Below are 25,893 nucleotides of genomic sequence, written 5' to 3'. Positions count from 1 at the left end.
GGAGTGGTCTAGTGATTTAGGATGGTAAACAACCTAAAACACCAAGGGGTGGTTTCCCAGACAGGGGTTATCTTTAACCAGAACTAGGCCTCAGTTTAATTAGGATATATAAGTTGATTTTAAAAACATACTTTGCAAAACATTACTGGTGTGCATCTTGAGACAATACTATTGCACTGATATATTTTAAGATATGATTCTTAAGGCAGTCTGGGACTAGATCTAAAACCCTGTCCGAGAAACCGCCCTCTAGTGTAACCAGTTCTTCTTCCCGTAAACCCACAGATAGGTCTATTTCTATATCTATCATATTTTAAATAAATTCCTGCACATATAATAAAAACATTAGCCTCTTTGAGCTTGCGTGAAGCCAAACAAGGAAAGATGCAAGCATGTTAAGCTATAGTATAATTGCATGTGAAAGGTTGGCACGCTCGAATAGAAAGGGGGTGAGAAAAATAGGTGAGAGACAGACAAAATAAAAGTACAACAGGGAGAAAAGACGTCACACGCACGCCGTGCTTACGCAAACAAACAGGTACAGCGTCGGACTGTTTGTACACATCATTGCGAAAACGTCAAACTGAACATGTTGCCAGCTTGACCAACTTTGAACTTTTTGCCAAGATTAGCAACATCGTTTTAAAGGCAGCCGAAGGCTAAAGAGTTTAGATTAACCAGTTATACCAGTAAAGAAAAAAATGAAACTTTCTGAGTTACAAAAGGGAAACTTTGTGTTTGTGTTTCTTCTATCAATGGACTTAATGACAGGCAACAGCCTGCCACTTACCACCACAAACCCTTCGTTCTGCCATCTCATCCCCTTTCTAATATCCATGAATTATTACGTAGTCACAAATGTCGAACCAGCATTGCGTTCAAGCACTGTAAATTCATTTAAGACCTCAAGGTGGCAGCAGTCATCCATTATAGTATTGTAAAAACCATACTGGAGTAAATGAGGTGACGGTAACACAGGCAGACCTTTTGTTATTTAAGGCAAGTCACACAGAAATGTGTTGGTGTTAACGTAACTAAATGGTCCAATCAAATAAGCCAATCAATATTCGGCGGTGGTGCGCGATTGCGTCATAATACGTTTTCACGCGCTTGCCTTGATTTCCGATATCAGAGGAAATTGGAGACCGGAGAGTCCTCAATGGACCTGACGAAAGAACACGGGGCGCGGAGTATCCACCCTGCTTTGGCAGTGCTTTGAAGTTTAAAGACATCACTTACCCGACTATGTACTGTACCTTTGTAAAGATAATTCTCGACTCAAACGTTTTCCCAAAACATACAGCACAACATTGCAAAATTACGCGTGTAACTCCACTCACGTTTTTACACCAAGTTACAAACAGGATGTTTGTACTGGTACGCCATTGTAAGAAGATTGAAAACACTACAATACTGCAGCCTGGGTGCCAAAATGAACTGCTTGCTGGAGGTGAAGCCACCGGGTTGATATGCGTAACCCCCAGTTGATGCCAATACTTTAACGACTAGGATTTAACAGGGTTCATTTTAAGCACAAATGTCAGTATAGCAATTGTCACTTTTTGGAATTTGTATTGCACTAGGACGCGTATGTCTAGTGTTAAACACACAGACTGCCACAGTTGACCTAACAGAATATTTCTGTGATTGCAATTGTGAAAGGAAATAAACACAAGACACAGGAGCATATCAGGGGTTTACTAATATAATGATTTCGATTTTGGGAAATTGAATTACAGTTACAAAAACTAAAATATTAAAACCTTTAATATTACATTGCAGAGTTGAATTTTTTATTGAATTCGTATTCAATCAGATTACATACCCCGCACAACAAATGAGCAGTGTGTAAAATAAAAGCTTTGGAAAACAATTCGTTGGCTGCTGTAGATACCAAGGATCTGTCTGTAAGTGGTTCATTTTTTCAGATCCACTGACTTGCCAGTTTATGAGGGATCATTGCAGACAGCAGAATTGTTCATCCTTCAATTTGTCCTTTCTAGGATGCTCTTGCGTTTAGGAGGGTTCAGGGTCCTACTCTCCAGGAGGAGGGTGGGCATATCCTCTCGTTTTGCCCATTTGGCTCCCCTAAGCACGGAGTATCGGCCAATCAAAAAGGTCATGGTGGCAAACAGAGGTAAGGCTTGTAATTCTTTGATCAGATATTTAGCCAACTTGAAAAGACTGAAAATAAAAGTCTGACTCCAGGATTAATGCTCTACTGGTTTAAATACATGTAGGCCAAGGCTAATGAGATCGCAAATGTAGTTTTAGTGTTACGAGCAGTGATGAAAAATGTCAATTCTGTCATTTTTTCTCATTCTTATTATCATTGCAAACATAAAACAGAATCTGTACACTTCTTCTGAAACCGTCCAATCACTTTATGTGATAAGCAGACTCAAATTTAAGAAAATGTCAGGTTTGAGGTCAGTGTTGCTTCTATTACACGTCAATATTGGTTGATGTGATTTAAATTTAGCTTGACGTGATGAGGAAAATGACTGCATACTTATTTTAAATGTTAAACAGATGACAAAATATTCACCCTAGTTATCATATGGCTTTGACTGTAGGACAGTACAGATACAATTTTTTGAGGTGATTTGTTTTCTTATTCTTATACTTTTCTTATTCACCCATCAGGTGAAATCGCCATCCGGGTGTTCCGGGCATGCACAGAACTTGGCATCCGAACGGTGGCTGTATATTCAGAGCAGGACACCGGACAGATGCACAGACAGAAGGCTGATGAAGCTTACCTGATCGGGAAAGGCCTGACCCCTGTTGGAGCCTACCTACATATCCCTGACATAATCAAAGTAGCTAAGGTGAGCGATATGTTCATTTCTAAGGCCATTCACCTTTATAAACACTACTGTTATTCAAAACAGAATACTTCTTGTCTGTATGATGAAAAAATTCCTGTTTTTTTTTACTTGCGTCAGAAATGCCAGCCAGATTCAGATCCTTTGGGACTGTCTCATTATGCCACAGGCAGCTTATTTCTCAAGCCAGCAGCTTAGCCACAACAATACACTAATAATGCCTAAACACTCAGAAGTACACACACAGATACCACACCATAATGAAACTGAACAAGCAGCCAACACTATATCGTCTCTAACCTCAGCAGACGGCCTCCGAATAATTAGTCTTTCTCCAATGCAATTACCATGTTGCACACAGTCAGCCAACAGAAAGAGGGGGCTTTCAAGTTCTGTCTGATTTGGATTTTAATGATATTAGTATTTTCCAGCATCAGAATAATTAGGGCCGACTGCTGTGTTACATACACATCCCTGGCTAATGATGTTTTTATTCAACTCTTATTTCTCTCTTTCTGTGTCTGCCTCTCCATGTTTCCTCTTTCTGCCTCTCAGGAAAATAACGTAGATGCCATCCACCCTGGTTACGGGTTTTTATCTGAGTCGGCGGACTTTGCCCAGGCCTGTGCTGATGCTGGGGTGAGATTCATTGGTCCTTCCCCAGAGGTTGTGCGCAAGATGGGGGATAAAGTGGAAGCTCGTGCCCTTGCCACGAAAGCAGGTTTGTTTCTTCACAGATCATGCTTTTACCTCTGATATCACAGTCTTCATTCTACATTCTTCTGTTTGCTATTGTAGTGAACTACTGTAGTAAATCTAGCTATTACAGGTCATTGTTAAGTGGAAATATATTCTCCTGTTCCAGCGTAATATGAAGTATTCTATTTATGAGTTGATTTCCTTTAAAAAATTTGAACACCTGGGGTGTGAGCACTATGAATATCATAATATGCTGATAAAATCGTTTTTTTACACATGTTGTTTGCATTGTTTGTGCTTTCTGTTACTGTAGCAATCGAGACAATGTTTTGTTTATACAAACTCAAACACTCAGGTCTTGGAATTTAGTACCATTGACTCTACTGTATGTGTAGAACTGTGTAAAAATAATTGAATCTGTGTGTGTGTGTGTGTGAAGGTGTTCCAGTGGTTCCCGGGACGAACGCTCCAATCACCGCTCTGCAGGAGGCTCAGGAGTTTGCTAAAACATACGACTTTCCCATCATCTTTAAAGCGGCGTATGGAGGAGGGGGCCGTGGCATGAGGGTGGTCAGAGGATATGAGGTCTGTGTATTTCTTTTTGCTCTGTGAAGGTATGCAATTATTTTTGACTACTTTGATTATCAAAAAGTAGTTTAGACTTCTAAATATCAACGGACCTTCGAATGAATAAAACGGATATTAGAACCATGCAAATCTGCCATATTTGTGCGGTTGGATCTCTTATCCAACTTTAAAAGTACAAGCTATTTAATTTTCACTCTCTCTTATGCTGAAATGTCTGATTAAATAAAAGATTTACTTTTAGATGCTTAGAGGGATAGTTCACCCCAAAATGGAAATTCTTTCATCATTTAAGCACCCTCATGTCAATCCAAACGTATGGGACTTTCTTCTGTGGAACAAAAAAGAAGATATTTTGAGAAATGTCTTGGGGGTTTTGCGTCCATATACTGGGAGTCAAAGGAGGACTATTTTGAAAAGTTATTCTAAATGTATTCTTCTGCAGAAGAACTAAAGTCATGTATGTTTGGATTTACAAAAGGATGAGTAAAGGATTGAAAGGATTTTAAAAGAAATCGATGAACTATGCCTTTAAGCACAATAAATTATTCCGTACAATTAAATTAAACTTTTTTAGAGATAGATAGTGGATACCTTTTCGACCCCAAATTGTTAAGTGCTCTTGCTTCAACTTTTTTTCCTCTGGCACATTGGAAAAAAAGTTAATAGAGGTTAAAGAAACATATTCAGTTGAACAGAACAAGATGCTCCTTTGGCACCTTAACTTGTCCTAAAAAACTAAAAGCCAAACAATACCTTCAGTTCCAGAGAAGACTGCAAAAAGCTGGCATGAGCACTCCAAGCTTCATCAACATAAACAAATGTTTTTTGGAGAGTTTCCCAGTTACATTACTGATTCAGTAGCTGCTTGCCCGCTGACATGAAGGTTAAACCACTGTGTTGAACACTGCATATTGCAGCACAGCAACCCGTGTCTCTAAATATGCACACGGATTCTTAGCTTCCATTGGGACCATAAGTTGAGGACAAAACTGAAACAGTTCAGATCAGTGTATTTTTGAAAGATTTAGCCTTTATTTGTTTAGTACAGTAGGAGATCAGACCATAAGTGAAGTGGGAGTTAGAAGGGGGTCAGGATCAGGAAAGGACCACGACCCAAAGTCGAACGCTGGTTGCATGAAGTCCAAGCGCAGCACATACTATATGTCAGAGCACTCTCCACAAGGCCATTGGCTCTGACTCGGATCAATGTTTTAAAAGCACTTCAGAATGTTCACCGTGCAACCTTTGGGAGCTCAACCTATATATTTTATAATACGTTGTAAGTATTTTTAGCATTAAAAAAATTGCCAGCAAAACCTTTAAGGAGTAGCCCACCTTTCCTCTGACCTGTTTTCCCCAGTACGCCTCGAGGGCTTAAAAGTAATTTTTCGCTAGATTCACACGACTCAAGAACCACTTTTTCTCACTGGATATTAGGCTGTTAAACAGCGGAAGACATCATGACCAGACGTGCCTTGCACACTTAGTCTGATCGGTGCAAGGTATTACAAGGCTAGTGCACTAAACCTCATCCACCCTCCCAGTGGAGATCATGTCTGTTAAAGGGATAGTTCACCAAAAAAGGAAATTCTGTCATCATTTACTCACCCTGTTTTTATTTGAAACCTGTATGCTGAATACAAAAGAAGATATTTTGAAGAATGTTGGTAACCAAACAATGGTGGTACCCATTGACTTCTATGTACCAACATTCTTCAGAGTATCTTTTTTGTGTTCTGCAAAATAAAGTCGTACAGGTTTAAAATGACATGAGGGTCAGGGACGGATTATGACTTTGATGTGCCCTGTGCACGGACGTTTCAAAGGCACCCTGGCATCACATATTTTATGAGAACAGTGTTACACCTGTCCAGTGGCGTAGCGCAAACTGCGTTGGCCCACCCGCAAGAGTAGAGGCGGGGCCCCTCACCGCATAATTAGATGGGGATTCACCTTTTCATTTAAAATCGTGAAATAGAACTGTGGAATTTAATAGTATGTAATTATTTCGTATTTATTTATTAAGAACTTTTCACAAAAAAAAGAATAAAAGAAACACCAGCAATAAAACAGCAATTACATTAACTTGTTAAAATGCAAGGGAGCACATGACGTCAAAATATTTTTTCTATCTGCAGTATACTACAAAGATTCATGACGTTTAACATTTAATAAAGGTAATATATATTACCTTTAAAATCCTCCAAAGCACCCCTTTCTCCTAGCATTTTTCTGCGCAAAGTCCTTGACAATGTCTGTTATGTCCATCTGACGCGCGTGCTGGCTTTCAATGCTGAGTATCGCAAGTTCAGAAAGTCTGTCCTGGCTCATTGTGCTTCTCATGCAGGTTTTTATTAGTTTTAGTTTAGAAAAAGATCTCTCGCCACTTGCCACTGTGACGGGGACGGTTAAAAAAAGCTTCAGAGCTGTAGCCACATCCGTGACACTTGGTAGAATAGATGTATGCTTCAGAATCAGCAGCTCTGCCAGATCTTTAATTGAGCCCATTATCTCAGAACGTAGGGCACTTCGAAACGAAAGCAACTGTGATGGAAATTCGGAGGAAATATCATCGTTGTAAGTCACTGCAAATGTTTCGGCACAAGCACGCAACTCATCATCAGTTGCATGTACGAGTTCACTTGGACGTAAGAAGCGGAATCGTTTCGCTATTGTATTCAAGCCTTTGAAACGTTGTTTGAGCTGGGAAACAGCTGTGTCAATGCACGCATAATTTTCGGTAGTTTTGTATTGAATTGCTCTTTTCGGTGTTGGTCAGTCCGTTTTTGAGCTCAGCTGACATATTTTCATTTACTCATTTTGCGCTCATAAGCTTCACTCTCTAAACAGTTGCGGAAATTCTTAATCGTGATTGGATAACAAGGACAACGGATATGGTCATAATCGCCAAACACGGTAGGCTGCAATTACCACCAAAATAAAGGTCCTATACGTTCACGTTATAAAAACGTTTTAATTATTTATTCGAGTCAATTTTTTGGGGGCCCCCCGCAGTGCGTGCCCTGCGGGCCCGTCCGCTACGCCACTGCACCTGTCCCCAACTACACAGGGCTTTGGAGTGGTTCGCACAGAATACATCTTTGCATCTAAAAACTCATGACACAGCGCTCAGGAATGGTTTTAAAAAGTGCTGCGCAAACCGCCAGGGTCTTGTGGCACTCTTTTGATAACAGAAATTGCCATATGCCAAGTTGCTATTGTAAACAAAAGCTTACGACACATGTCCTGCCTTCGGGGTATTCTGATTGGTCAACTGCTGTGGAACTGACGTTAATGAATCTGATGATTTGATTTACTAGAATATTTAAATAAACTTTAATAAACACCATGTACTCTGTTTGATCTTTTTTGTGTTTTTCGGTTTCCTGTTTCCCCCTGTAAAGCTGCTTTTGGAACAATGCACATTGTGAAAAGCGCTATAAAATTTTTATTTTATTGAATTTAACTATTCAGCGCTTCTTTATTGAGAGAATAAATATTATAAATTATTTTTGCCAGGGCCCCCTGCTGGTCTAGTGCCCTGGTGATTAAATAATGACAGAATTTAAATTTTTGGGTGAACTATCCCTTTAATGGACCTCGATTTCTGCTTGTATATGTATATACTGTTTTATTTCATGTTTCGAGATACTTCATGTTTTACAGCTGCTTATACATTGTATTACAGTACAATAGAAGTTCAATGTCCTCTGCATGACCCGTGGATAACTACACAATACAACACTTAGACGTAAGCTAGATATAAATAGTACCTTTTATGTATTTATTGCCACTTGTGAAAACACTTTAGTATTGCCAGTGTCTACTAGTCTTAGTGAGACAATAAGCTTAGCCTTATAAAGAGTGTTAAATGTCCAGCTCCAAGGTAGACACTTCATTTAGTTTCTTCCATTATTCCGTAAACAGACTTCAACCTTTGCAGGCCACATTTGTTTGTTCTCTGCAATTCTGGATTTAATTTCAGTTTAACAGGCCCGTACCCCAAAAGACCTGTTGGCTTAAAAGGTTCATGAAGTTTTACTTTATCTTTTGAAATAAAATAACTTGTTATGAAAAATAAACTAGCATTCAGAAAACCTAACGTGTCCAGAAACATAATAAAATAAACTAAGACTAAAAAACAGATGCATGACAAAATTCGGCTTCTAAATTCAATTAAATCAAATTAAAACTTGTTTCATGTTTATTTGATAATGTTTGTTATATTAGTAGCTCTTTATTTATTGTTATAATTCTGATGATTGTAATACTGACACATTTGTTTGTTTGCAGGAACTAGAAGAGAACTATCATAGAGCATTTTCAGAGGCTCTCGCTGCATTCGGTAACGGTGCTCTGTTTGTTGAAAAGTACGTTGAGAAACCACGACACATTGAAGTACAAATTCTTGGTGAGTATATTGAGGCACATGTGTATTTTTGTGTGGGGGTTTATTGGCAGAAGTTTTACTTGTAGGAAGTCACTAGGATGTGTGTACACATTTGTTTTTCAAGCATTATATCAGAGTATATTTGGCTCATTTGGTGTGATTGGTTTATCTGGAATAGAGCTCATAGTCGATATCATACAGCTGGAATTAAATTTGGGCTTGTTGACAGAGAAGGGTTCTGTGTGTCCAGGGAACATCATTCTGCCTGTCGCTCTCTAAAATACACAACTAACTTTTTTGTATTTTTGATTCAGTCTCCTCAATTAATCTAATATCGAATCCATGTAGAGATGCTAACAAGCTGATATTTTTTCAGTGCAATAACATTTAAATGAAGGGAGAGTATCAGAAAACACTGCATTTTCACTAGCTCTCAAGTAGTTACATTTAAATTTTTGTGTGTTATGATGGTTGAAAGCAGGCTCTGGTCAAGCACTTAAACGTTATTCATTTTAATTTGATTATTTTGAAAGAAAATGAATATGATGCTCAGTGGGGCTAAAGTTGCTAAGTGGGGGAGAGTAAAGGCCCGTTCACTACAAGGATGATATTGTCTCATTGTTCCAAGATTACTAGAGCGGGCAGGACGCAGTCCATGCCCAGACCTGACAAAACTAAAGCTGCTAGAATGAAATGGTTTTATTTCATTAACAATTGCATAATCTTATATGTTTTGCTTATAGTCAATGTTTTCTTGTACAGCTGCTTTGTAACAATGAAAATTTTAAAAAGTGCTATATAAATAAAGCTGATTTGTATATTTATCGTTCTTATTTTTTTTTATTGAAACATGATGCAGTGTTTTGGATTAAGACAAACGAACTAATGTCATAAAATCCATATGTTTGCGTGGTTGTTTTGCCACCAATTATGTTAGAACAGGATAAAAGTGATTTTGGGGTACTCTCTCCTTTCTCTCAAAATGTGTTTTTCACTCTCACAGGTGATAAATATGGAAATGTTATTCATTTGTATGAGAGGGATTGTTCCATCCAGAGAAGACATCAGAAAGTGGTGGAGATCGCACCTGCTGCCCAGCTGGATCCTCACCTTCGAGACAGACTCACCTCAGACTCTGTCAGCCTGGCTAGACAGGTATGTACGTTTGACAGGAGCTGGCTCACTCACGCATGCAAGGTTTTCAATTAATAACACTTAGCATGCCCTCTTATCTCAGAGACCCCGGGTTATATACATTCGCTTATCTCATTATGGCTGGTCATGTACCCTTAAGGAATGTGCTCCAGATCACAGATTTCTCAGACTTCATAGTTTGTTTGTACTGAATGATTAGCACATGCTGATGCCTAGTGCCGCTCTGAGAGATTCAGTCACAGAGCTGTGATGTTACTTATGTGATATGTGTTGCACAGCCTGCATTATTCATCTCTCTTTTCCCATAATGTCTCATATGCCTTTATATAACAAACTGTATAATTTCACCAAACCAAATATATTATCATGATCCTGCCTCACCTTGTCATGCTCTTCTTGTCTTGTGGCAGGATCATGGCAGTCCCATGTGTTTTGTGTGGAAGCACATGGTCAATTTTTGTTTATGATGGCCATGTGCTCTCTTGTCTGGTCTCTTTACCCCGCCCCCTCGCTCCCTCATTTAGCTTCTCGCCAGTGTTAAATTTCAACACCTGCCTAGTGTAATTATCCCTTGAGTGTTCCTCTATTTAATACCCTTGTGTTTGCTGTCCTGTGCTGTTTTCTTTTGTTTGCTTTGCTCTGGTTTAGTTGCTTGCCTTGTTATGCGTGTTACTCATCGCCAGTTTATCTTGTCTTGTCCCTAAAATTGAGCTGGCCAGTTACATAAGACGTTGTGACATTTGGGAGAAAATGAGAAGACTGACATGACTGAGCATGATGTGCCGATATTTTGACCGTTATACAGGAGTTCTTTGATGTCAGAAGGTCTGTAGTCTGTGATATTTAGCTTTTTAGGAAAGAAAAAATGTGGAAACAATCATTGTGCATTCTGGGATTGTATATTTGTAGGGATTAATCTGTGTTGATCTGCCTGCTCTGTGAAAACTTGAGTGCAAGGTCTTTCTTATATACACAGACTGGATATCTCTAGGTATCTCTGACCTTAGAGTTAGTGACAGAATGATTATGGATTTGGAGAGATAGAGTCGCCACCCAGTGATTACAAGGTGTGTGTGTGTGCATGTGTGTTTGTGCATGCACACCACACACACTGTTACCAATTCCCATCTGTTGATAAACCAGATGCTGTCAGTTTTGATAAGTCACTTGCCCCCGTAAGAGTCAAATTTGTATGTATCATTCTTTGAAATGTTATTAGTGATGCTGGCAGAAGCAGAGAAAAGGTGAAGGGAGAGTTGGGAAGAGAGACCATGCAAGCAGGAGAGCGAGAAGGAAGGAGAGCAAGGAATGACAGAAAAAGATGGAGAAACAGCATAAATCAATATCGGGCAGGTGTAGCAGACAGGATGGAATTATTGTTCTATTTTTTGGCCTGATGAAAGTTGGCAAGCGGGCTGGATGTCTGTAGTCCCTATATACCTTTCACCAACAAATTGCAATTTTAATACATTTTCAACAGGTGGCGGTGTTTCACTCTGTCATGCTGATTTCAGACTATCCGGTTACTTAAAAAACTGAAATCTGTCCACCTTTAATGACCTTTTAATTACTTTAAATGCTTGAGTTCTCCATAGCAATCAGGACTAACTGTTTTTGCATTTTATCAGCGTGAGGTAATAGGCCTGCATTAGCCTTTGATTGTTTTCATTTTAACAGGCAACTTTAATTTCGGCCGTCGTGTCTCCTGTCATCATATTGCAGTATAAGCACTCTGCGCATGTGGTAACGTGATGTAATTGCGCACGATTATATACTGCATAACAGGAAGTACATAAAATCTTGAGTGTGTAATGTAGGTTTGGCATTTTTTTAAATCTACTATCCACATATTTTAATGGAAACATGATCGCTGATATATATTTCAAATGCCTTAGTGACATTCATAATTAGAAAAACTGGTTTTGTTGCAACTTACTGTGATTAGAAAAACAGATTAGTATCACAGTTTCAGATTGGTGACGATGGATTTTCGTGCCTTTGAACAACATGGGTTTTAATGGCTGATGCATATAATCAAACAGCAGGTTGGCTGATGGCTCGTATAATGTTTATATATACAGTAATACTCTTTAATGATAGAAAATTGGATCTATTCAAAGTTGTTAAATTCAACGAATGCTTATTTTACATTATTTGTGTAAAAAGGACGAGGAGAGGAGGACGCTTAGACCAGTTCATTAAACTAGAGGCTTGTCTGCCAGTCTGTGGCATAGTTGGCATATCGTATAGATCAATCTCTCTCTCTGGTGCCATCCTCCCATTAATTATGGACACTGCCAGGAAGCGATTTGGAGCCCCGAGTCTTTTTATTGCAACACTTAGAACACTTTGAAATTCTATCATGTGTTTCCTGAGCAGCGGCATTACCCCGTCTATCCGGTACAGTGGTCGACCGACATGGGCTTTTAATGAAGAAATTGTATTTAAATACAATTGAGATGTATTTAAACAAATACAATACAGTTTTTTCCCAAAATTCGTTAAAGCATTGACTATCAGTAATGGGATTATTTCCAATTATCTGAGTGAGGACTTAATTGCAGTAACATGTTTACATGACATGAGAACACCTCTCAACAACTCTATTACATTGTCTGTGTTGGACTGAAGCCATATCAGCAGCTCCTTTTATTCTTCTGCTCTCTATGACATGAAGTATCTTTGGAAAGTTACTTTCCACATCCAGTACTGACTGACACTGCTGTTGAAATCCATCTCAGGGCAGTTTTAGCACAATATGGAACAAGAAGATCCTCTTCAGTCAACATTTACATTAAGCAGTCCTTGTGTTCCCTGGGAAAGGACCCCTGTGACTTGCTGTGGCTAACACTGGGCTCTACCAATCGAGTTGTACAAACATCACACAAACAATCGGTGTTATTCCAAGCGTACCTCCTGGGATTAGATGAAGCCCTCTTCCCCTGTATAATGGTTTAACATCACCTGAGCAGCCTCTGCTGGCTCAACCGCCTTGACAAAGTGTCCTGGAGGCTAAAGACACAGTGTTCTTGACATGGTAGAGAATGGTTGTCTGACACCTTTTCTGTCAACGAGCATAAGGCTGAGATGTATAACGAGGGCTAAAATTCATTAGTACTCACCAGGCTGGAATGTCAGCCATCCTTTCGATCTCGCTGGTATCAAGGGCTACATTTTTTCACCCATCTGTGGGTCTTGATTTGTCGCTGTCCGTGGTTCTGAAATCCATCCACATCCATCTAGTGTTAGCGACAATGGTATGAGAAATACTGTAGTTCACCCCGAAAATTACAATTGTGGCATTATTTTCTAAACATTGATCCATTTTCACCAATCCTAGGAATGATTTATACACAAATCCGACTGATCTGGTTTTTAAGTTAAAATGACTGACTCATTGATTTACTTGGAATGTTGCACATCTTTATATAAGACTTTCATTGTGCTTTTCGTAATATTTGAGCTTGACAGCCTTGGTCCTCACTCACTATCATTATATGGTTAATCTGGCTGGAATAGTTTCCCCCCAAAATTTGACAACTTGTGTTTAATAGAAGAGGAAAGAAAGATCTTTTTTGGATTGAATTTTGGGTACAAATAAAATATCTTCTCAGAAGTGCATCTAAGTTCTGAGGATGTTTTTTTTACAGAAATGTTCGAAGAAAGTAGTAACTTAATGATTTTCTGATGAAAAGGTCTAGTTAAGTATGTAGTGAAGTAAAAGTGATATTTTGGAAGGAAAGAAAGGATGGAATTAATAAAAGAATAATCGCTGGCAGGGATAGAAACAGGTTCTATTGTACTGTGAAAGACGCTCACTTTGTACAAAATCAACACAGATTTTCTGACAAGAGCCCATCATACGCACACACAGGCCCGGGGCTCCCACAGTTTGCTATGTAGAGTTGAGCTGTGCTGTTGATGGGCAGAGCTGTTGAATTGATTTATTACTTTTGGCTGCTGTTGTTGACATGGCTGAAATCTAACTGGCTACAGCCGGCTGGCAATGTAAGCACTTTAAAGGGCACCTTAAGTCATTTATACGCTCACACAGTAGCTCCTTTTCAATAGAATTTCCCATTCCCTTCCACGCTGTGTGGAAAACTACCCCATTTTGAGATTCAGCACGAGGTATTAGAATTTATTTTGTGTTTGGAAGAAGAATATTTTCTCTTTCCTTCCTGTTTTTCATTTGTTTTTCCACTTCACCCTGCAACACACCAAACCCGCCAACGCTAAATAAAATGCTAAATGCACTTAACCTTTAATAAACAGAAGAAACTAAGGGATAAACAATAGAATAGCCGCCAGCTTGCCATTCTCAGCAGTCTGAATGGCTCAGTGTGTCTGCATGATGTCCTTGTCGTCTTTTCATCAGTGGTTTTTATGCAGCTGAGAGGATCCTAACAGAAGTGTTTTTGTGAGGAACTGGGAGCCAAGAACCGATATCATGAAAATTTTGCTGACACATTCACAGAGCAGGCCATATGTTGGATTCGAGTATTGAATTTCCTGTACATTTACCTCATGAGGCAATAGCAAGTAATTGTGGTGTCGTACACCAAGACTAAAAGAATATTGTAACCAAGTAATTACATTTACATTGAGTCATTTAGCAGACGCTTTTATCCAAAGCGACTTACAAAGAGTTCAGGGAGCAATAAGCGATATGTCATACAAAGAGCAATAGTACAATAGGGGCTAATAAAAAAGTTACTAGTTTCAACAAAAGCTAGACCATTAACTGCTGAGAGAAGAGGGTTAGTGTACGTTTTTGTATTTTTTTTATTTGCCTGTGAAGTATTCGCCGAAGAGGTGTGTTTTAAGTAGTTTTTTGAAGGTTGTGAGAGATGTGTTGAAGGTTGTGAGAGATCTGTTTAGTTAAACATGTTATTAGTTCACGGTTATGTTAATGTGTCTGTTTAAAGGTTGGTTATTGCTCCTTCATATTTTTAGGTCAATGTGTACAGTTAAAATGATGGTTCATGTAATACAAATCTCTTGTTAGCTCTTTGAGTATGAATATTCAGATATATGGAAAATCATCAAAAGGCTGAAAATGTCAAGATTTATGTTTTTATCTGCACCACCCAGTCAAAGTAGACATAGAGGGAAGATTTATAATTAAATTTCAGCTATTTGCATACACTTGGAAAGAACAGTGAGTTTAAAGCCCTGCTTATCTGATGTGTCAGAGTGATCGCTGATTCTGCAAATGTGAACAAAAACAAGTCCTCCCTCTCTTGTGCTCTGTATCACTCTCTCACTCCCCCTCTCTGATTTGAAATGCAAATGGTTATTGGATCACAATGAATATATAGCTAAAAGCCATTAACTCTAAGGTTATTGGCTAAAAAAACAAATTCGGGAATTCATCTTCAAAAAAGGTTTAAGCATATAGCCGTTCCTTAAAAAACGAAATCCGAGAGATAAACAGATACTGTCATTTTCTCCTCACCTCTCAGCTCCCCACAGACTAGCACAAACCATGCTTCAGCATAGTACTGTCTCACACTTCCCTAAGGCTGTGTGGAGTACTACAAAGTGGCTGTTGTGCACATGACTGCCAAATCTCTGTTGAACAGACGGGCCCCTGGTGATATAAATGCGTGTCCTGCAGCAGTCCTGACCCTGTGATAAGAGTTAACAGTTGACCCATACTTCGACAAACACATACCATATCAACTGTGCAACTTTCATTTTTATTTGAGTTAAAGGAATACATTAGTTCACCCAAAAATGTATTTTAATCCATAATTTACTCGGCCTCATGCCACCCTAGGGGTATATTACTTTATTTAATCAACCGGACAAAATTAGAGTGATATGGAAAATTATCCTTACTTATCCTAGCTATGTAACTCCATTCAATGGCACCCCTGTTTTAAACCTCCAAAATAGGATAATCCATCAAAAAAGTAATCTGTGTTTCTGAAGCAAAACAATACTTTTGTGAGTGAAGTTATATATTTTGAGCTTATTTAGTAGGGCTGTTGAACGATTACTCATGATTAATCGCAATTACTCGTGATTAATCGCGATTAATCGTGATTAAACGAATACAGAATAAACGTTTGTGTTTAATATACAGCAGCGGTAAACAATTAAGATATCATTAACATTTTTTTTATTCAGCATTTCTAGATGTATTGTGGCCATTCCGGTCCAGTGTTTGTTGTCAACATGACAAGACTGTGGATATCACAAATTTTTTTTTCCTTAAAATAGTACTTGTACAAATATTGATGTTGTATTGCTTAAAAGTGAATATGAACTTGTTTTCTTTGCAGAATTTGAGGTCTGAAAACAATACAGAGCACCTTTTCTATTATTTTGACCTGTTTCTCCAGTTTTCATTTTCTGAAAATAAATGCAAATAGCAATTAAACATACCGTTAACCAAACAGATCTCATCCACCATTGACTCCCATGATATTTATTTTTCCTACTCTGGCAGTAAGTGGTGGATGAAATCTGTTTGGGTTCTGACATTCTTCCAGATATCTTCCTTTGTGTTCAGAAGAACAAAGACATTTATACAGGTTTGGAACAACCCGAGGGTTAGTAAATGATGACATTTTTGGGGGCTCCCCCCCGGTAATTGAGTAGCTCTGATCTTGAATGCTCCTTATGTGAACACACAGATATCAAACCTTAAACTGGCTTATACACAGTTCACTGGATTGAATGATCTGGGTTTGCATTTATAAAATTTTGCGTAGATTTTTCTATAGAGGGTGCGCACTCACAAACGTATTTTGCATACACACAAAAGACTGGCATATACTGTACCAGATCCTGCGCATAATTCGCTTTATTATTCCCTGACAGGAGAAGATTTAAGTGTATCTCCACCCCATCTCCTCCACAATTATATACCGTATATGCAGTTTACAATGCCTAGTTTAACTATGCATAATGTAATCTGCATATTATTTCCATATGCATATTACCATTCACGTGATGGTACGAGACATGTGGAAGATAAGAGCCAATGGACTGCTCCACAACCGGATTGCTCACAATAATATGACAATGATATCAAAGTGCACACCATTAGTCATTGTTCTCGCTAGAAATGTTTTTATTTCGATAATATATTTTTTTAGAACATGAGTTCTGCATTTTAGAGGAATTATAGTGCACCTCGCACTCTTTGCTGTTATTAAAGGGGTGGTGCAATGGTGTCATGCATTCTGACTTCTTTACAGTGTTAAACGCGTCTTCTCATGCTTAACATGGTCAACTTGTCAAAAAACGTGTTGGACGTATGACATAGTATTTCTGTTCTCGATAGACTCGCCCAGCGTTCGTACAGGTTTCGGAAAGCTTTTTTCGAACATGAAAAATCGTTATTTAACAAGTTTTCTTAGTCCCTTATTGTAAAATTCTCCCGGAAAAGCACGAAGCACGCCCATGCATCAACCATGGAGACCAGGAGAAGGAGCATGCGCACAAATCACTTTCACTTGTGTGCAGGAGAGAGAGAGCACTATGTTCGCAAAGTTCAGCTGTGTTGTTTGTTTGCTGCATTTGGGAGATGAATGTTATATAAACGGTGGATATAACTCTGGATTTGGAGATCGTTTGAAACTGATAGATGGAGCGGCAATGTGTGCGCACATGCTTTAGTCCCCCCCTCCCCCACACAGGTTGCCGGAAATAATCATACAGCTGTATCTGTCATTTATAAATGTGATCAAACTAAAGACTCTGCCGATATCTGAAGGGTGCGATACTATTCTGTAAGTACTAAAGATTAACATGAGATATACAGAAACTGTCTGAGTTAGGGCCGCTTTAAAAAACCGAACCAAAAACAGGAAATGATAACAATATATGAGCCGCAAAAACAAGTGATTGGGAACATAAACGGAGTGTTTATTGAGATCTTTAAACACTTCATGAGGTCTTCACGTGTTCCCCCGTCCTTGCCAAACAATACTCTCATATGCGTAAGGCATACACTGAGAATGTATAACCCATGCAGCACTGTGCACACAAAATAGTTTTGGATGTCCGGTCCGTTTTAAAATATAAATAAAAAATAATTTAAATCACGGTGCAACTACATGTAAGCTATAGTAGGTTTGATATCTTTATCAGTCTGAACTGAACATAATTTTTTCTTTTTTGGTCCGGACCAAAATAACCGAACTAGAAATATGAAAGCACCCTATACAAATTATCACTCAATAAAAGCGCGAATAACACTGCTGAATTTATAAAATGGGTCTAACGTATGATATGGAGATGATGGAAAATGTGTGTGAGGCATTAAGCCGCAGCCAGACTTGACTTTGAGCATGTGAAGATCATTCGGACGGTGGTAGGAAAATGGGCGGGCGCGATTCCTCCATTTTTCACTTTTCTGTACCGAGAGGTCACGCTGTGATGTTTTGATCTTCTATTGGTCTCACGCACTCACGTGATGCGTTTTCGGTCTGTTGCATTCACATGCATATGAAGTGAAGTCAATGGAGCGAAAGTCAAGTGTGACCGAGACATTAATCGTTCTTCTAACATTTACTTTTTGCAATGACTTTGCAGATGACCATTTGTGTCACCAATTCAACTTGTCTCCAGAATGTGCGTATGCATGGGTCAGAGGATGCAGGTGCGCAAATTTTCCCGTCAAGTTTGTTTTTATAAATCCCATCATTTGCGTAGGAAGTGGCGTACGCATCTTTCAGGGCATGTTTTGTGCGTATGCAACGGTTATACATGAGGCCTCTGATCATCTCCTCCAGTGTATATCTATACATTCTCATGCCTAAAAGTATGCACACACACACTTAACAAATAAATCCACCCTATGATCTCTAAAGCTCTTGTGTGTGTTACCTGATGTGAGCCGCATGCTCAATTAAACACGTTTCAAGAAACACACACGAGCGAACTTTCATCATCTTTCCATTTTAATTGAGCTGTTTAAACAGAAACCTAATGAGGGCTCTCATATTTAATGCAGCGTATGGACAGAATGAGAGATTTGACGGGAGACAGGCAGAAATCCTCTTCTGCAGAATGTCCTGCTGGTGTTAACAAGCTTCAGTACTGCACTTATCTGCTGGCTCTTATTTTAGATTCTGACTTGGAACAAGAATCTCAAAGTGATAGTTTTCTCAACCTCATTTCATTTCATACCTTATACATTGCTTTGTTCTGATGAACACAGAGAAAGGTATTTGGAAGAATGTTAGCAATTCTGTGACATCATTGACTGCCATATCAGGAAAAATTCAATGATAGTCAAAGGTGCCCCAGAACTGTTTGTGTTCCTAAAATTTTCAAAATATCTCACTTTGTTTTCAACAGCACAAAAAATATACAATATTTGATATCATGTTATGGCCTATGAAAATAATCTTTTTCCTACCATGTTAGTGGATGATGTCGCAGAACTGAACATTGCTAACATTCCAAAAAATATCTTTCTTTTTGTTTTAACAGAATAAATAAATCTATGTTACAACCTGAATGTGAGTAAATTATGACAGAATTTTCATTTTTGAGTGAACTATCCCTTTAAGGATGTCATCAGGGGTGTGTGCGTGTGTTCAGGGGTTAATTTACCTGTATCTTGCATACTGACCTACTGGTGTGAATATTCCATAGTGATGTGAGGTCATTTTGAGCCATAGTCATAGACCATATATCATGATATCAAATAAAGATGAAGAAAAAGTTTGGTCAGCAAAAAGTGGGTAAAATAAATTTTTTTATTTTAAGCTAACTATTCCATTATTATCTGCAGAGATACAGAGCCTGCTTATACTGTTTTATAGAAATAGAGTATACTGTTAGATACTTTTACAGTTTTAGAGGCAGCAACATAAACAAACGTTATGTGGCCCAAACTTAACTTAAACTAGACCCCCGCAATAAATCTATTACTGTTGAGTCGTTTTATTTTATTTTATTTGAATGCAATTGGTATACAATGAAAGGATGTACGTACCTGTATATTAAATATAAATTGATATATTATAACCAGATACAGACCGGAAGTAAAATTTGGGCCATCCATCCGATGAAACCGTCTAAGAATTATATTGGTTTTGCGTTTTAAACATAACTCTCCAGTTTGTTCTTGCCATGGTTATATTCACTATAGGGTTTATTGGGCCAGTTCAATGGATTCGGCAGGAAGTTATACTAAAGTGTTTGTATGGCAAAATAATAGAGAAGAGAAAACTGTAGATGAACACATACAATTTTTGTTAATGGAAATATACAGTGATAAACAGGGTGTAGAGGTGTATAGACAAGGATTCGTGCGATTTACAGAATTTCCTTTCTACTGAAATTTGCTTGATTTGTACTTGCTCCATTGCAGGAAAACAGAGAGAGAGGGAGAGAGGGAGGGGGGGTATTTTCATCTATTAGGGTGATGGACTTGATGAAAGGTAAGATGAGGAAATTGAGTAACAAAAAGATGAGCCAGATCAACGAAAGCATATAGCACGGTTTAATAAGCAATTGTGAGCGCGCTCTTAAATTTTGTTTTACTTCATTGTCTGTTGTCATGACAACTTTTGGCCCAAGATTCCCAAAGTAGTTTGGAAAAAAGCTACGATTTCCTCACTCAGTTAATTTTCTCACTGCTCCAAAAAGGATGTAATGCAATTTAAAAGCAGTCCATTCGGCAAAAGTTTTCTAAGGCTGCATTTTAGTATTATGTGAAAACCGTAATTCAACTTATAAACTTTCTGAAGTGCAAGTCTAGTCTTTAAGATTCAAAGCATTTTAAGTGCTCACTCTCTGACCGATTGACTTACTCGCTCGCTTGTTTACTCATTCGCTACCTCGCAGCTGTTTTTAAGACTCAGCATCGCAGCTCTTAGGAGCACTCTACCGTAGTCTCTTTCTCTCTTTTTGGAATTATGCTGGTTGATTGGCAGGAGTGGAAGAAGCCCAGGCCCCAGTGGCTTCTCCCGATATCACATTTTTGCACACTGCGCGAGCAGAACGCTTGCTGCGGCGCGTGAAATGCACTGATTGTGTGAATGCCTCTCCAATGTATTCCAAACAGACATTCTGCCATCTGCTTTATTGTCTGAATCACAGCGATATAAAATCTATAAACAGTAAATTAGATGCTCACGATAAGGTTTTATTTGAACTCATTTTGTTTATCATACGTCCCCACACGAGTTTCATTGCTTTATAACATAAAGCATTGTCTAGATGTCACTTGCAATGTGGGTCAGTTTTCATAAACTTCAGCACACATCTGTAGCTCTGACGTATTTGTGGTAATGATTAATAATGATGTCATGTAAATGCTTATCCTCTATCTTTAGACTTTGTCTTTCTCTATGTCTTATTCTGGGTCATATCTATAGGTGAGCGGTCGCCATAGAAGCTGCTTTTCTTTAAAAAGGAGAGACGATTTTAATCATGCATGACACCACAAATAGAAAAAACACAATTACACTCCCCGCTCTGCTCTTTACCATCTGCTGTTTCTTTCAGCCTCTCCTTATGTTACTGTCGCTGATTATATGCAAGGTTCGGTTATAAAAGAAAACAAATATGAAAGCCTGTGAATAGAAAATAAAGTGAGTAAAGTTTAACAGAATGTGGTAAAATGAACAAGGATGTAAAACCGAAATGATGGGAGAGAGTGTCTTTCATTTTATATACAGAGAGAGAGAGAGAGAGAGAGAGAGAGAGAGAGTCTTTATTTTACACAATTACCCTTTTTAAAAAATTAACCACTTAAACCATATGAAACCAGCTTGGCCAATCTGGGAGACCAGCTAAACCAGTTTAGGACTAGCAAACCCTTTCAGGCTGTCAGGGTATTATATAATTCTTAACACCCAGCCTAAGATATTTTGCTAGTTTAATTTGGTATTAGGACGGTCACCCATCTTTGCCAAATTGGTGTTGAGGTAGTCAGCCAGCCGGTCTCCCAGCTTGACCAGCTGACAGCTGCCCAAAACCAGCAAAACACACCGGCCTAATGAGCTTAGATGGAAGAATAGCCAAACACCTTGGGCTAGATCAAGCTTTTTGGTCAGCTGGGCAACAAATCACTGGCAAACTGAGAATACATAACATTTGCTAAAATAAACCTCAGAACACAAGAAGGGGATCCTAGCAACATGGACATACAAGAATACCTCAGACATTCTGTTGCCATGATGTTCCCTGTAAGGATGCTACTGTATGTGGAAGTACTGGACGTGTACATGTCCCTAGTGAAAATGGGCATCTGTTTTGTTTGGGGTAGCTGTGTGTAGGTTTAAAGACATGATCGATGAATAATTGAATGCAGTGCAGGGTTTGGGCTTTGGCAGCGGTGTAAAAGAGAAAGAATATCTCAAAATTAATGGAAATAGGACCTGGCAGCCAGTGATGAGACATGAGCAAAGGTGTGAAAAGAGAGAATTTATGGAGATTAAAAATAGGCAGAGTAGCGTTATTTGGGTTGAGCCAAACAAGATGCGCCACTGCCATTACAATGAATGGCGAGGAATGCACTGCTCAATATGGTTGCTTTAGCGAAGGAAGTCCCGCCTTCCAGTACAACATGCAAATCGTCAATCAATAAAGACTGACGAATTTCTGGGATTTTGGAATTTCTTGCAGAGTTTTTCAGCCTGTCCAGTAGGCGCAGTAGATGAGGCGACCTTGAAAAAGCGCAATTTAAGCTTGGCAAACCAAAATTATGATACAGTTCATGTCATGTTTAATTATTGATCGGAAATATGCTGTTTAATTGTGATTTTGCCAGCAATTTTAGAAACATCTGCCTTCCCCCATTTAAGTAGATAGGACTGTGGACTTGCTATGATGTAAATAACTGCCCCGGGTATTGCAACATGGCCACCAAGTGGCATGACTTCCGTAAACGGAATTTGGTTGCGCTCAAGAGAATTTTGGAGGATGCAAGTGGACCAGTAGGGGGGAATTGGGTGATGACTATTAGAAATTGTGTTGGCTTATTTCTGGCACATGAAAGAGAAGTGTGAATTCAAATGTATGAATATATCTTCAAAATACCTGTATATAGACAGACCAAAATATGAAAATACCATCATACAATCATCTCATTCCAAAACTGTATGACTTTCTACTGCAAGACGCAAAAGAAGATATTTTAAAGTACGTTGGTAACCAATCCAAACTAGCCCAACTGTGTCCATTGCAAACCTTGGATGTCCAGATTCGCTGTTTTTCAGGAAAATGAAAAGAAAACGCTGTTCTTTTAAAATGATTAAATCCTGCGCTGTCAAAGTTGACGAGCCCTTTTTAATACTTTGTATTGATTTGATATTTGCAAAACCCAGTGACAAACATAACGGGTAACTAATAATAATGATTTATTGCACAAATAAATGTTTTATAGTTTTAGAGGGACAGCAACGTTATGTGACTTCTATTGTATTGCAAAAATACATTATTTACATTATTTAAAGAAATATTTGTTTATTCTTGCATTGAGAAAGTGATTGGAATACCAGAGCCAAACTTGAGACATTTCACAAGTTCAAAACAGATAGGAAGATATTTCACATAGATAGATCACCTAGTGTTTTTAAACCATTTACACATTTAGGCCATTACACGATACATTTATTTTGCAAAGATGCTCACATGAAGTTATTTAATATCACATTATTGTGTGTCAGCAATCCAGCAGCCACAAAGACACCAGCCAGCAGGCAACTTGTGAATTAGATCAATAACTGCCTTCCTGTGGTATCAATTTGTACATGCAGTAACTATGACTAAAATGACTTTCAGGCTTGATAAATTACTTTGCGTATGCAGTTTAATCTATTTGCATTGACATCACTTTGTGTTTATGTGAGAGCATAGAGACCTACCTCACATTTCATTTCCATTACTCACGAGATATGCTATTTTGTGGATCTGAAAGACTCAAGCCTCAGTAGGCTACAGTACATTAGTAGATCAGCGCGGACATTTGCACACGTTTTTAATACATGCAAGCCATTTTTTAAATGTATTTTCTATAGTTAGGTTTGACAAGCTTTATATGTTGTGCTTTTAGGTTACCAAACAATTTATGTAAAGTGATGGTTTACCCAAAACATTTTAACCGAATCATCCTTTACTCACCCTTTTTGTCATTGTCGCATACTTTATTTCTTCTCCAGAACACAACAGAAGATCGCTTAAAGAAGGCTGGTAACAGAAAACCGAAGGTAGCCGTAATGGTTACCAACAGTTTTCAAAATATATTTTGTGTTCTGCTAAAGAACGTCAAACAGGTTTGAAATGATAAGAGAGTGAGTAAATAATAACAGAATAAGCATTTTGGGGTGTTATTTATTTGTTTGTTGATTCATTCATTTTTCTTTCTTTCTTTCTTTCTTCCATTCATTTATTCATTTATTTATTCATTCATTCATTCATTCATTCATTCACTCATCTCTCCTGGTTTAACTGGCATCAGTCTTAACTCAGTCATCCACGTCATGTTTGTCAGAGTTAAGATTATAATGGATAAAATCATCCTGGCATGGTTGACATGGGCTGTAGAGGGATAAAGGGATAGAGGGAGATGAGAAGCACAAGAATAAATGAATTTTGTCAAATCACTGTCACAGCAGTGTGGTCTATAATCTAAAATTGTGGGGGGTTTTGTTGGCGTTTTAGTAAATATTGTAAAATCAAGTCAAGTTTACAAAACTAGGTCTCACATATTTTGTGCATGTACTGTATATTTGTGTTTGTGTTTGTGCGGATGAGTGTCTGCATTTGGCAAGATCGTTGCAGTGTGGGATTAGTAGGCAGAATTGTGGGGAGAAATTGGATCAGATTACTGTAAATTTTGGCACCGGATTATCCTCAATCCCTTCTGTGTATCCAAGTAGCCTGAATGACATAGAGTGTGTGAGAGCAAGGAAGAGAAAAGTGAGTTACAGGATTTGAAAGAAATTGGTTTATGAATCATCATCTCCATTTTATCTCTATGTGTTTTGTACCTATAGCTTTCCCGAGGCTTAACTAGTAAGGCATGACCATAGCAACACCAAGGTCATGGGTTTTATTTACCAGGAAACACAAATACAGAATAAATGTAAAAACCTGAATGCACCTTCGGTAGAAGCTGAAAAAAGTGTCTGCCAGGTGCATTCATTGAAATGTACATTTTAAGATTCTGCAGAATCTAGCTCTCTTGATCCGTGGGTTGTGTTTGGGCTGGCGTCAATACCAGTAGTCCTGGTGATCTCACAGTGTTCACCAGAAGCTTCTTTATTTCTTTTTACCGGCATCATGCTGCTCAGCAGAATTAGCCAATCGCCCCGGGAGGTTCTCTTTCTACATGCTTGAGAGACTTACAGGAAAGAAGTTTGGGCTTTTTGAACTAAATCTCTGCTTGTCCTGTTGGCAGCTGTCAATCTTTTGTGAGCTAAATAAGTCTCTAGAGATTTGATACATGTAAATAAAGTTCTCTAGGCATACTTGTTACCAAGTTTGTATACCAAAACATCTAACATTGTTTCTTCTGTTGATGAGTTTTGATCAGACAACATCATATTATTGTGCTGTCTAGTGCACTGTGTGAAGTTTATGTTTTTCATGTTTGTCCAATCTTACTAGACTGTGGTACATTTGACTAGATTCATTCCTAAGCACACATCAATTTAAATTAGAGGCTTATTAAAGGAACAGTTCACCCAAAAATCATTATTTACTCACCTTTGTTCTGATGAACAACAGAGAAAGATTTTTGGAAAAATGCATGTTACCACCGTTGACTAGCATAGTAGGAAATACTGCTTTATAAATCTTTTTGTTCTGTTTTATCAAAAGAAGATATTTTGAAGAATCCAGAAAAGCAAACCGTTCTTGACCACCGTTGACTAGCATAGTAGGAAATATTGGTTTATACATTTTCTTGTTCTGTTTTATCAAAAGAAGATATTTTGTAGAATCCAGGAAAGCAAATTGTTCTGGGGCACTTTAGACTACCATTGTAATTTTTCCTACTATGGTAGTGAAGGGTGGCCAAGAACTGTTTGGTTACAAGCCATCTTCCAAATATCTTTCTCTGTGTTCATCAGAACAACGACATTTATACAGATTTGGAACAAGTCAAGGGTGAGTATATGATGACAGAATTGTTATTTTTGGGTGAACTGTCCCTTTAACATCAAAACATGTATTATTTTTTATTTTTTTGTGCTCTTGTAACAATATCTTCTGTTTTATCATTTCTAAACATTTTCATGTTCTTTAATGTTGTTC

General features: G+C 38.3%; 1 protein-coding gene across 1 annotated transcript in view; it reads left to right on the top strand.

The window, feature by feature from the left end:
• The window catches only part of pcxb (pyruvate carboxylase b), a 156,269-nt gene that overhangs the window by 4,048 nt on the left and 126,328 nt on the right, over window positions 1–25,893 (top strand). The window contains exons 2-7 of the mRNA XM_079459290.1: window positions 2,004–2,137; window positions 2,647–2,831; window positions 3,384–3,549; window positions 3,967–4,112; window positions 8,409–8,526; window positions 9,509–9,660. Of these exons, the coding sequence (XP_079315416.1) occupies window positions 2,005–2,137; window positions 2,647–2,831; window positions 3,384–3,549; window positions 3,967–4,112; window positions 8,409–8,526; window positions 9,509–9,660 (900 nt within the window). The 5' untranslated portion in view covers window position 2,004. The remainder of the gene's footprint in view (window positions 1–2,003; window positions 2,138–2,646; window positions 2,832–3,383; window positions 3,550–3,966; window positions 4,113–8,408; window positions 8,527–9,508; window positions 9,661–25,893) is intronic.

Source organism: Barbatula barbatula (assembly GCF_947034865.1).
Source record: "Barbatula barbatula genome assembly, chromosome: 1".
In the NCBI taxonomy this organism is placed as follows: Eukaryota; Metazoa; Chordata; class Actinopteri; order Cypriniformes; family Nemacheilidae; genus Barbatula; species Barbatula barbatula.
The sequence above is the reverse complement of the archived record's forward strand: the minus strand, read 5'-3'. Positions and strand labels throughout refer to the sequence as shown.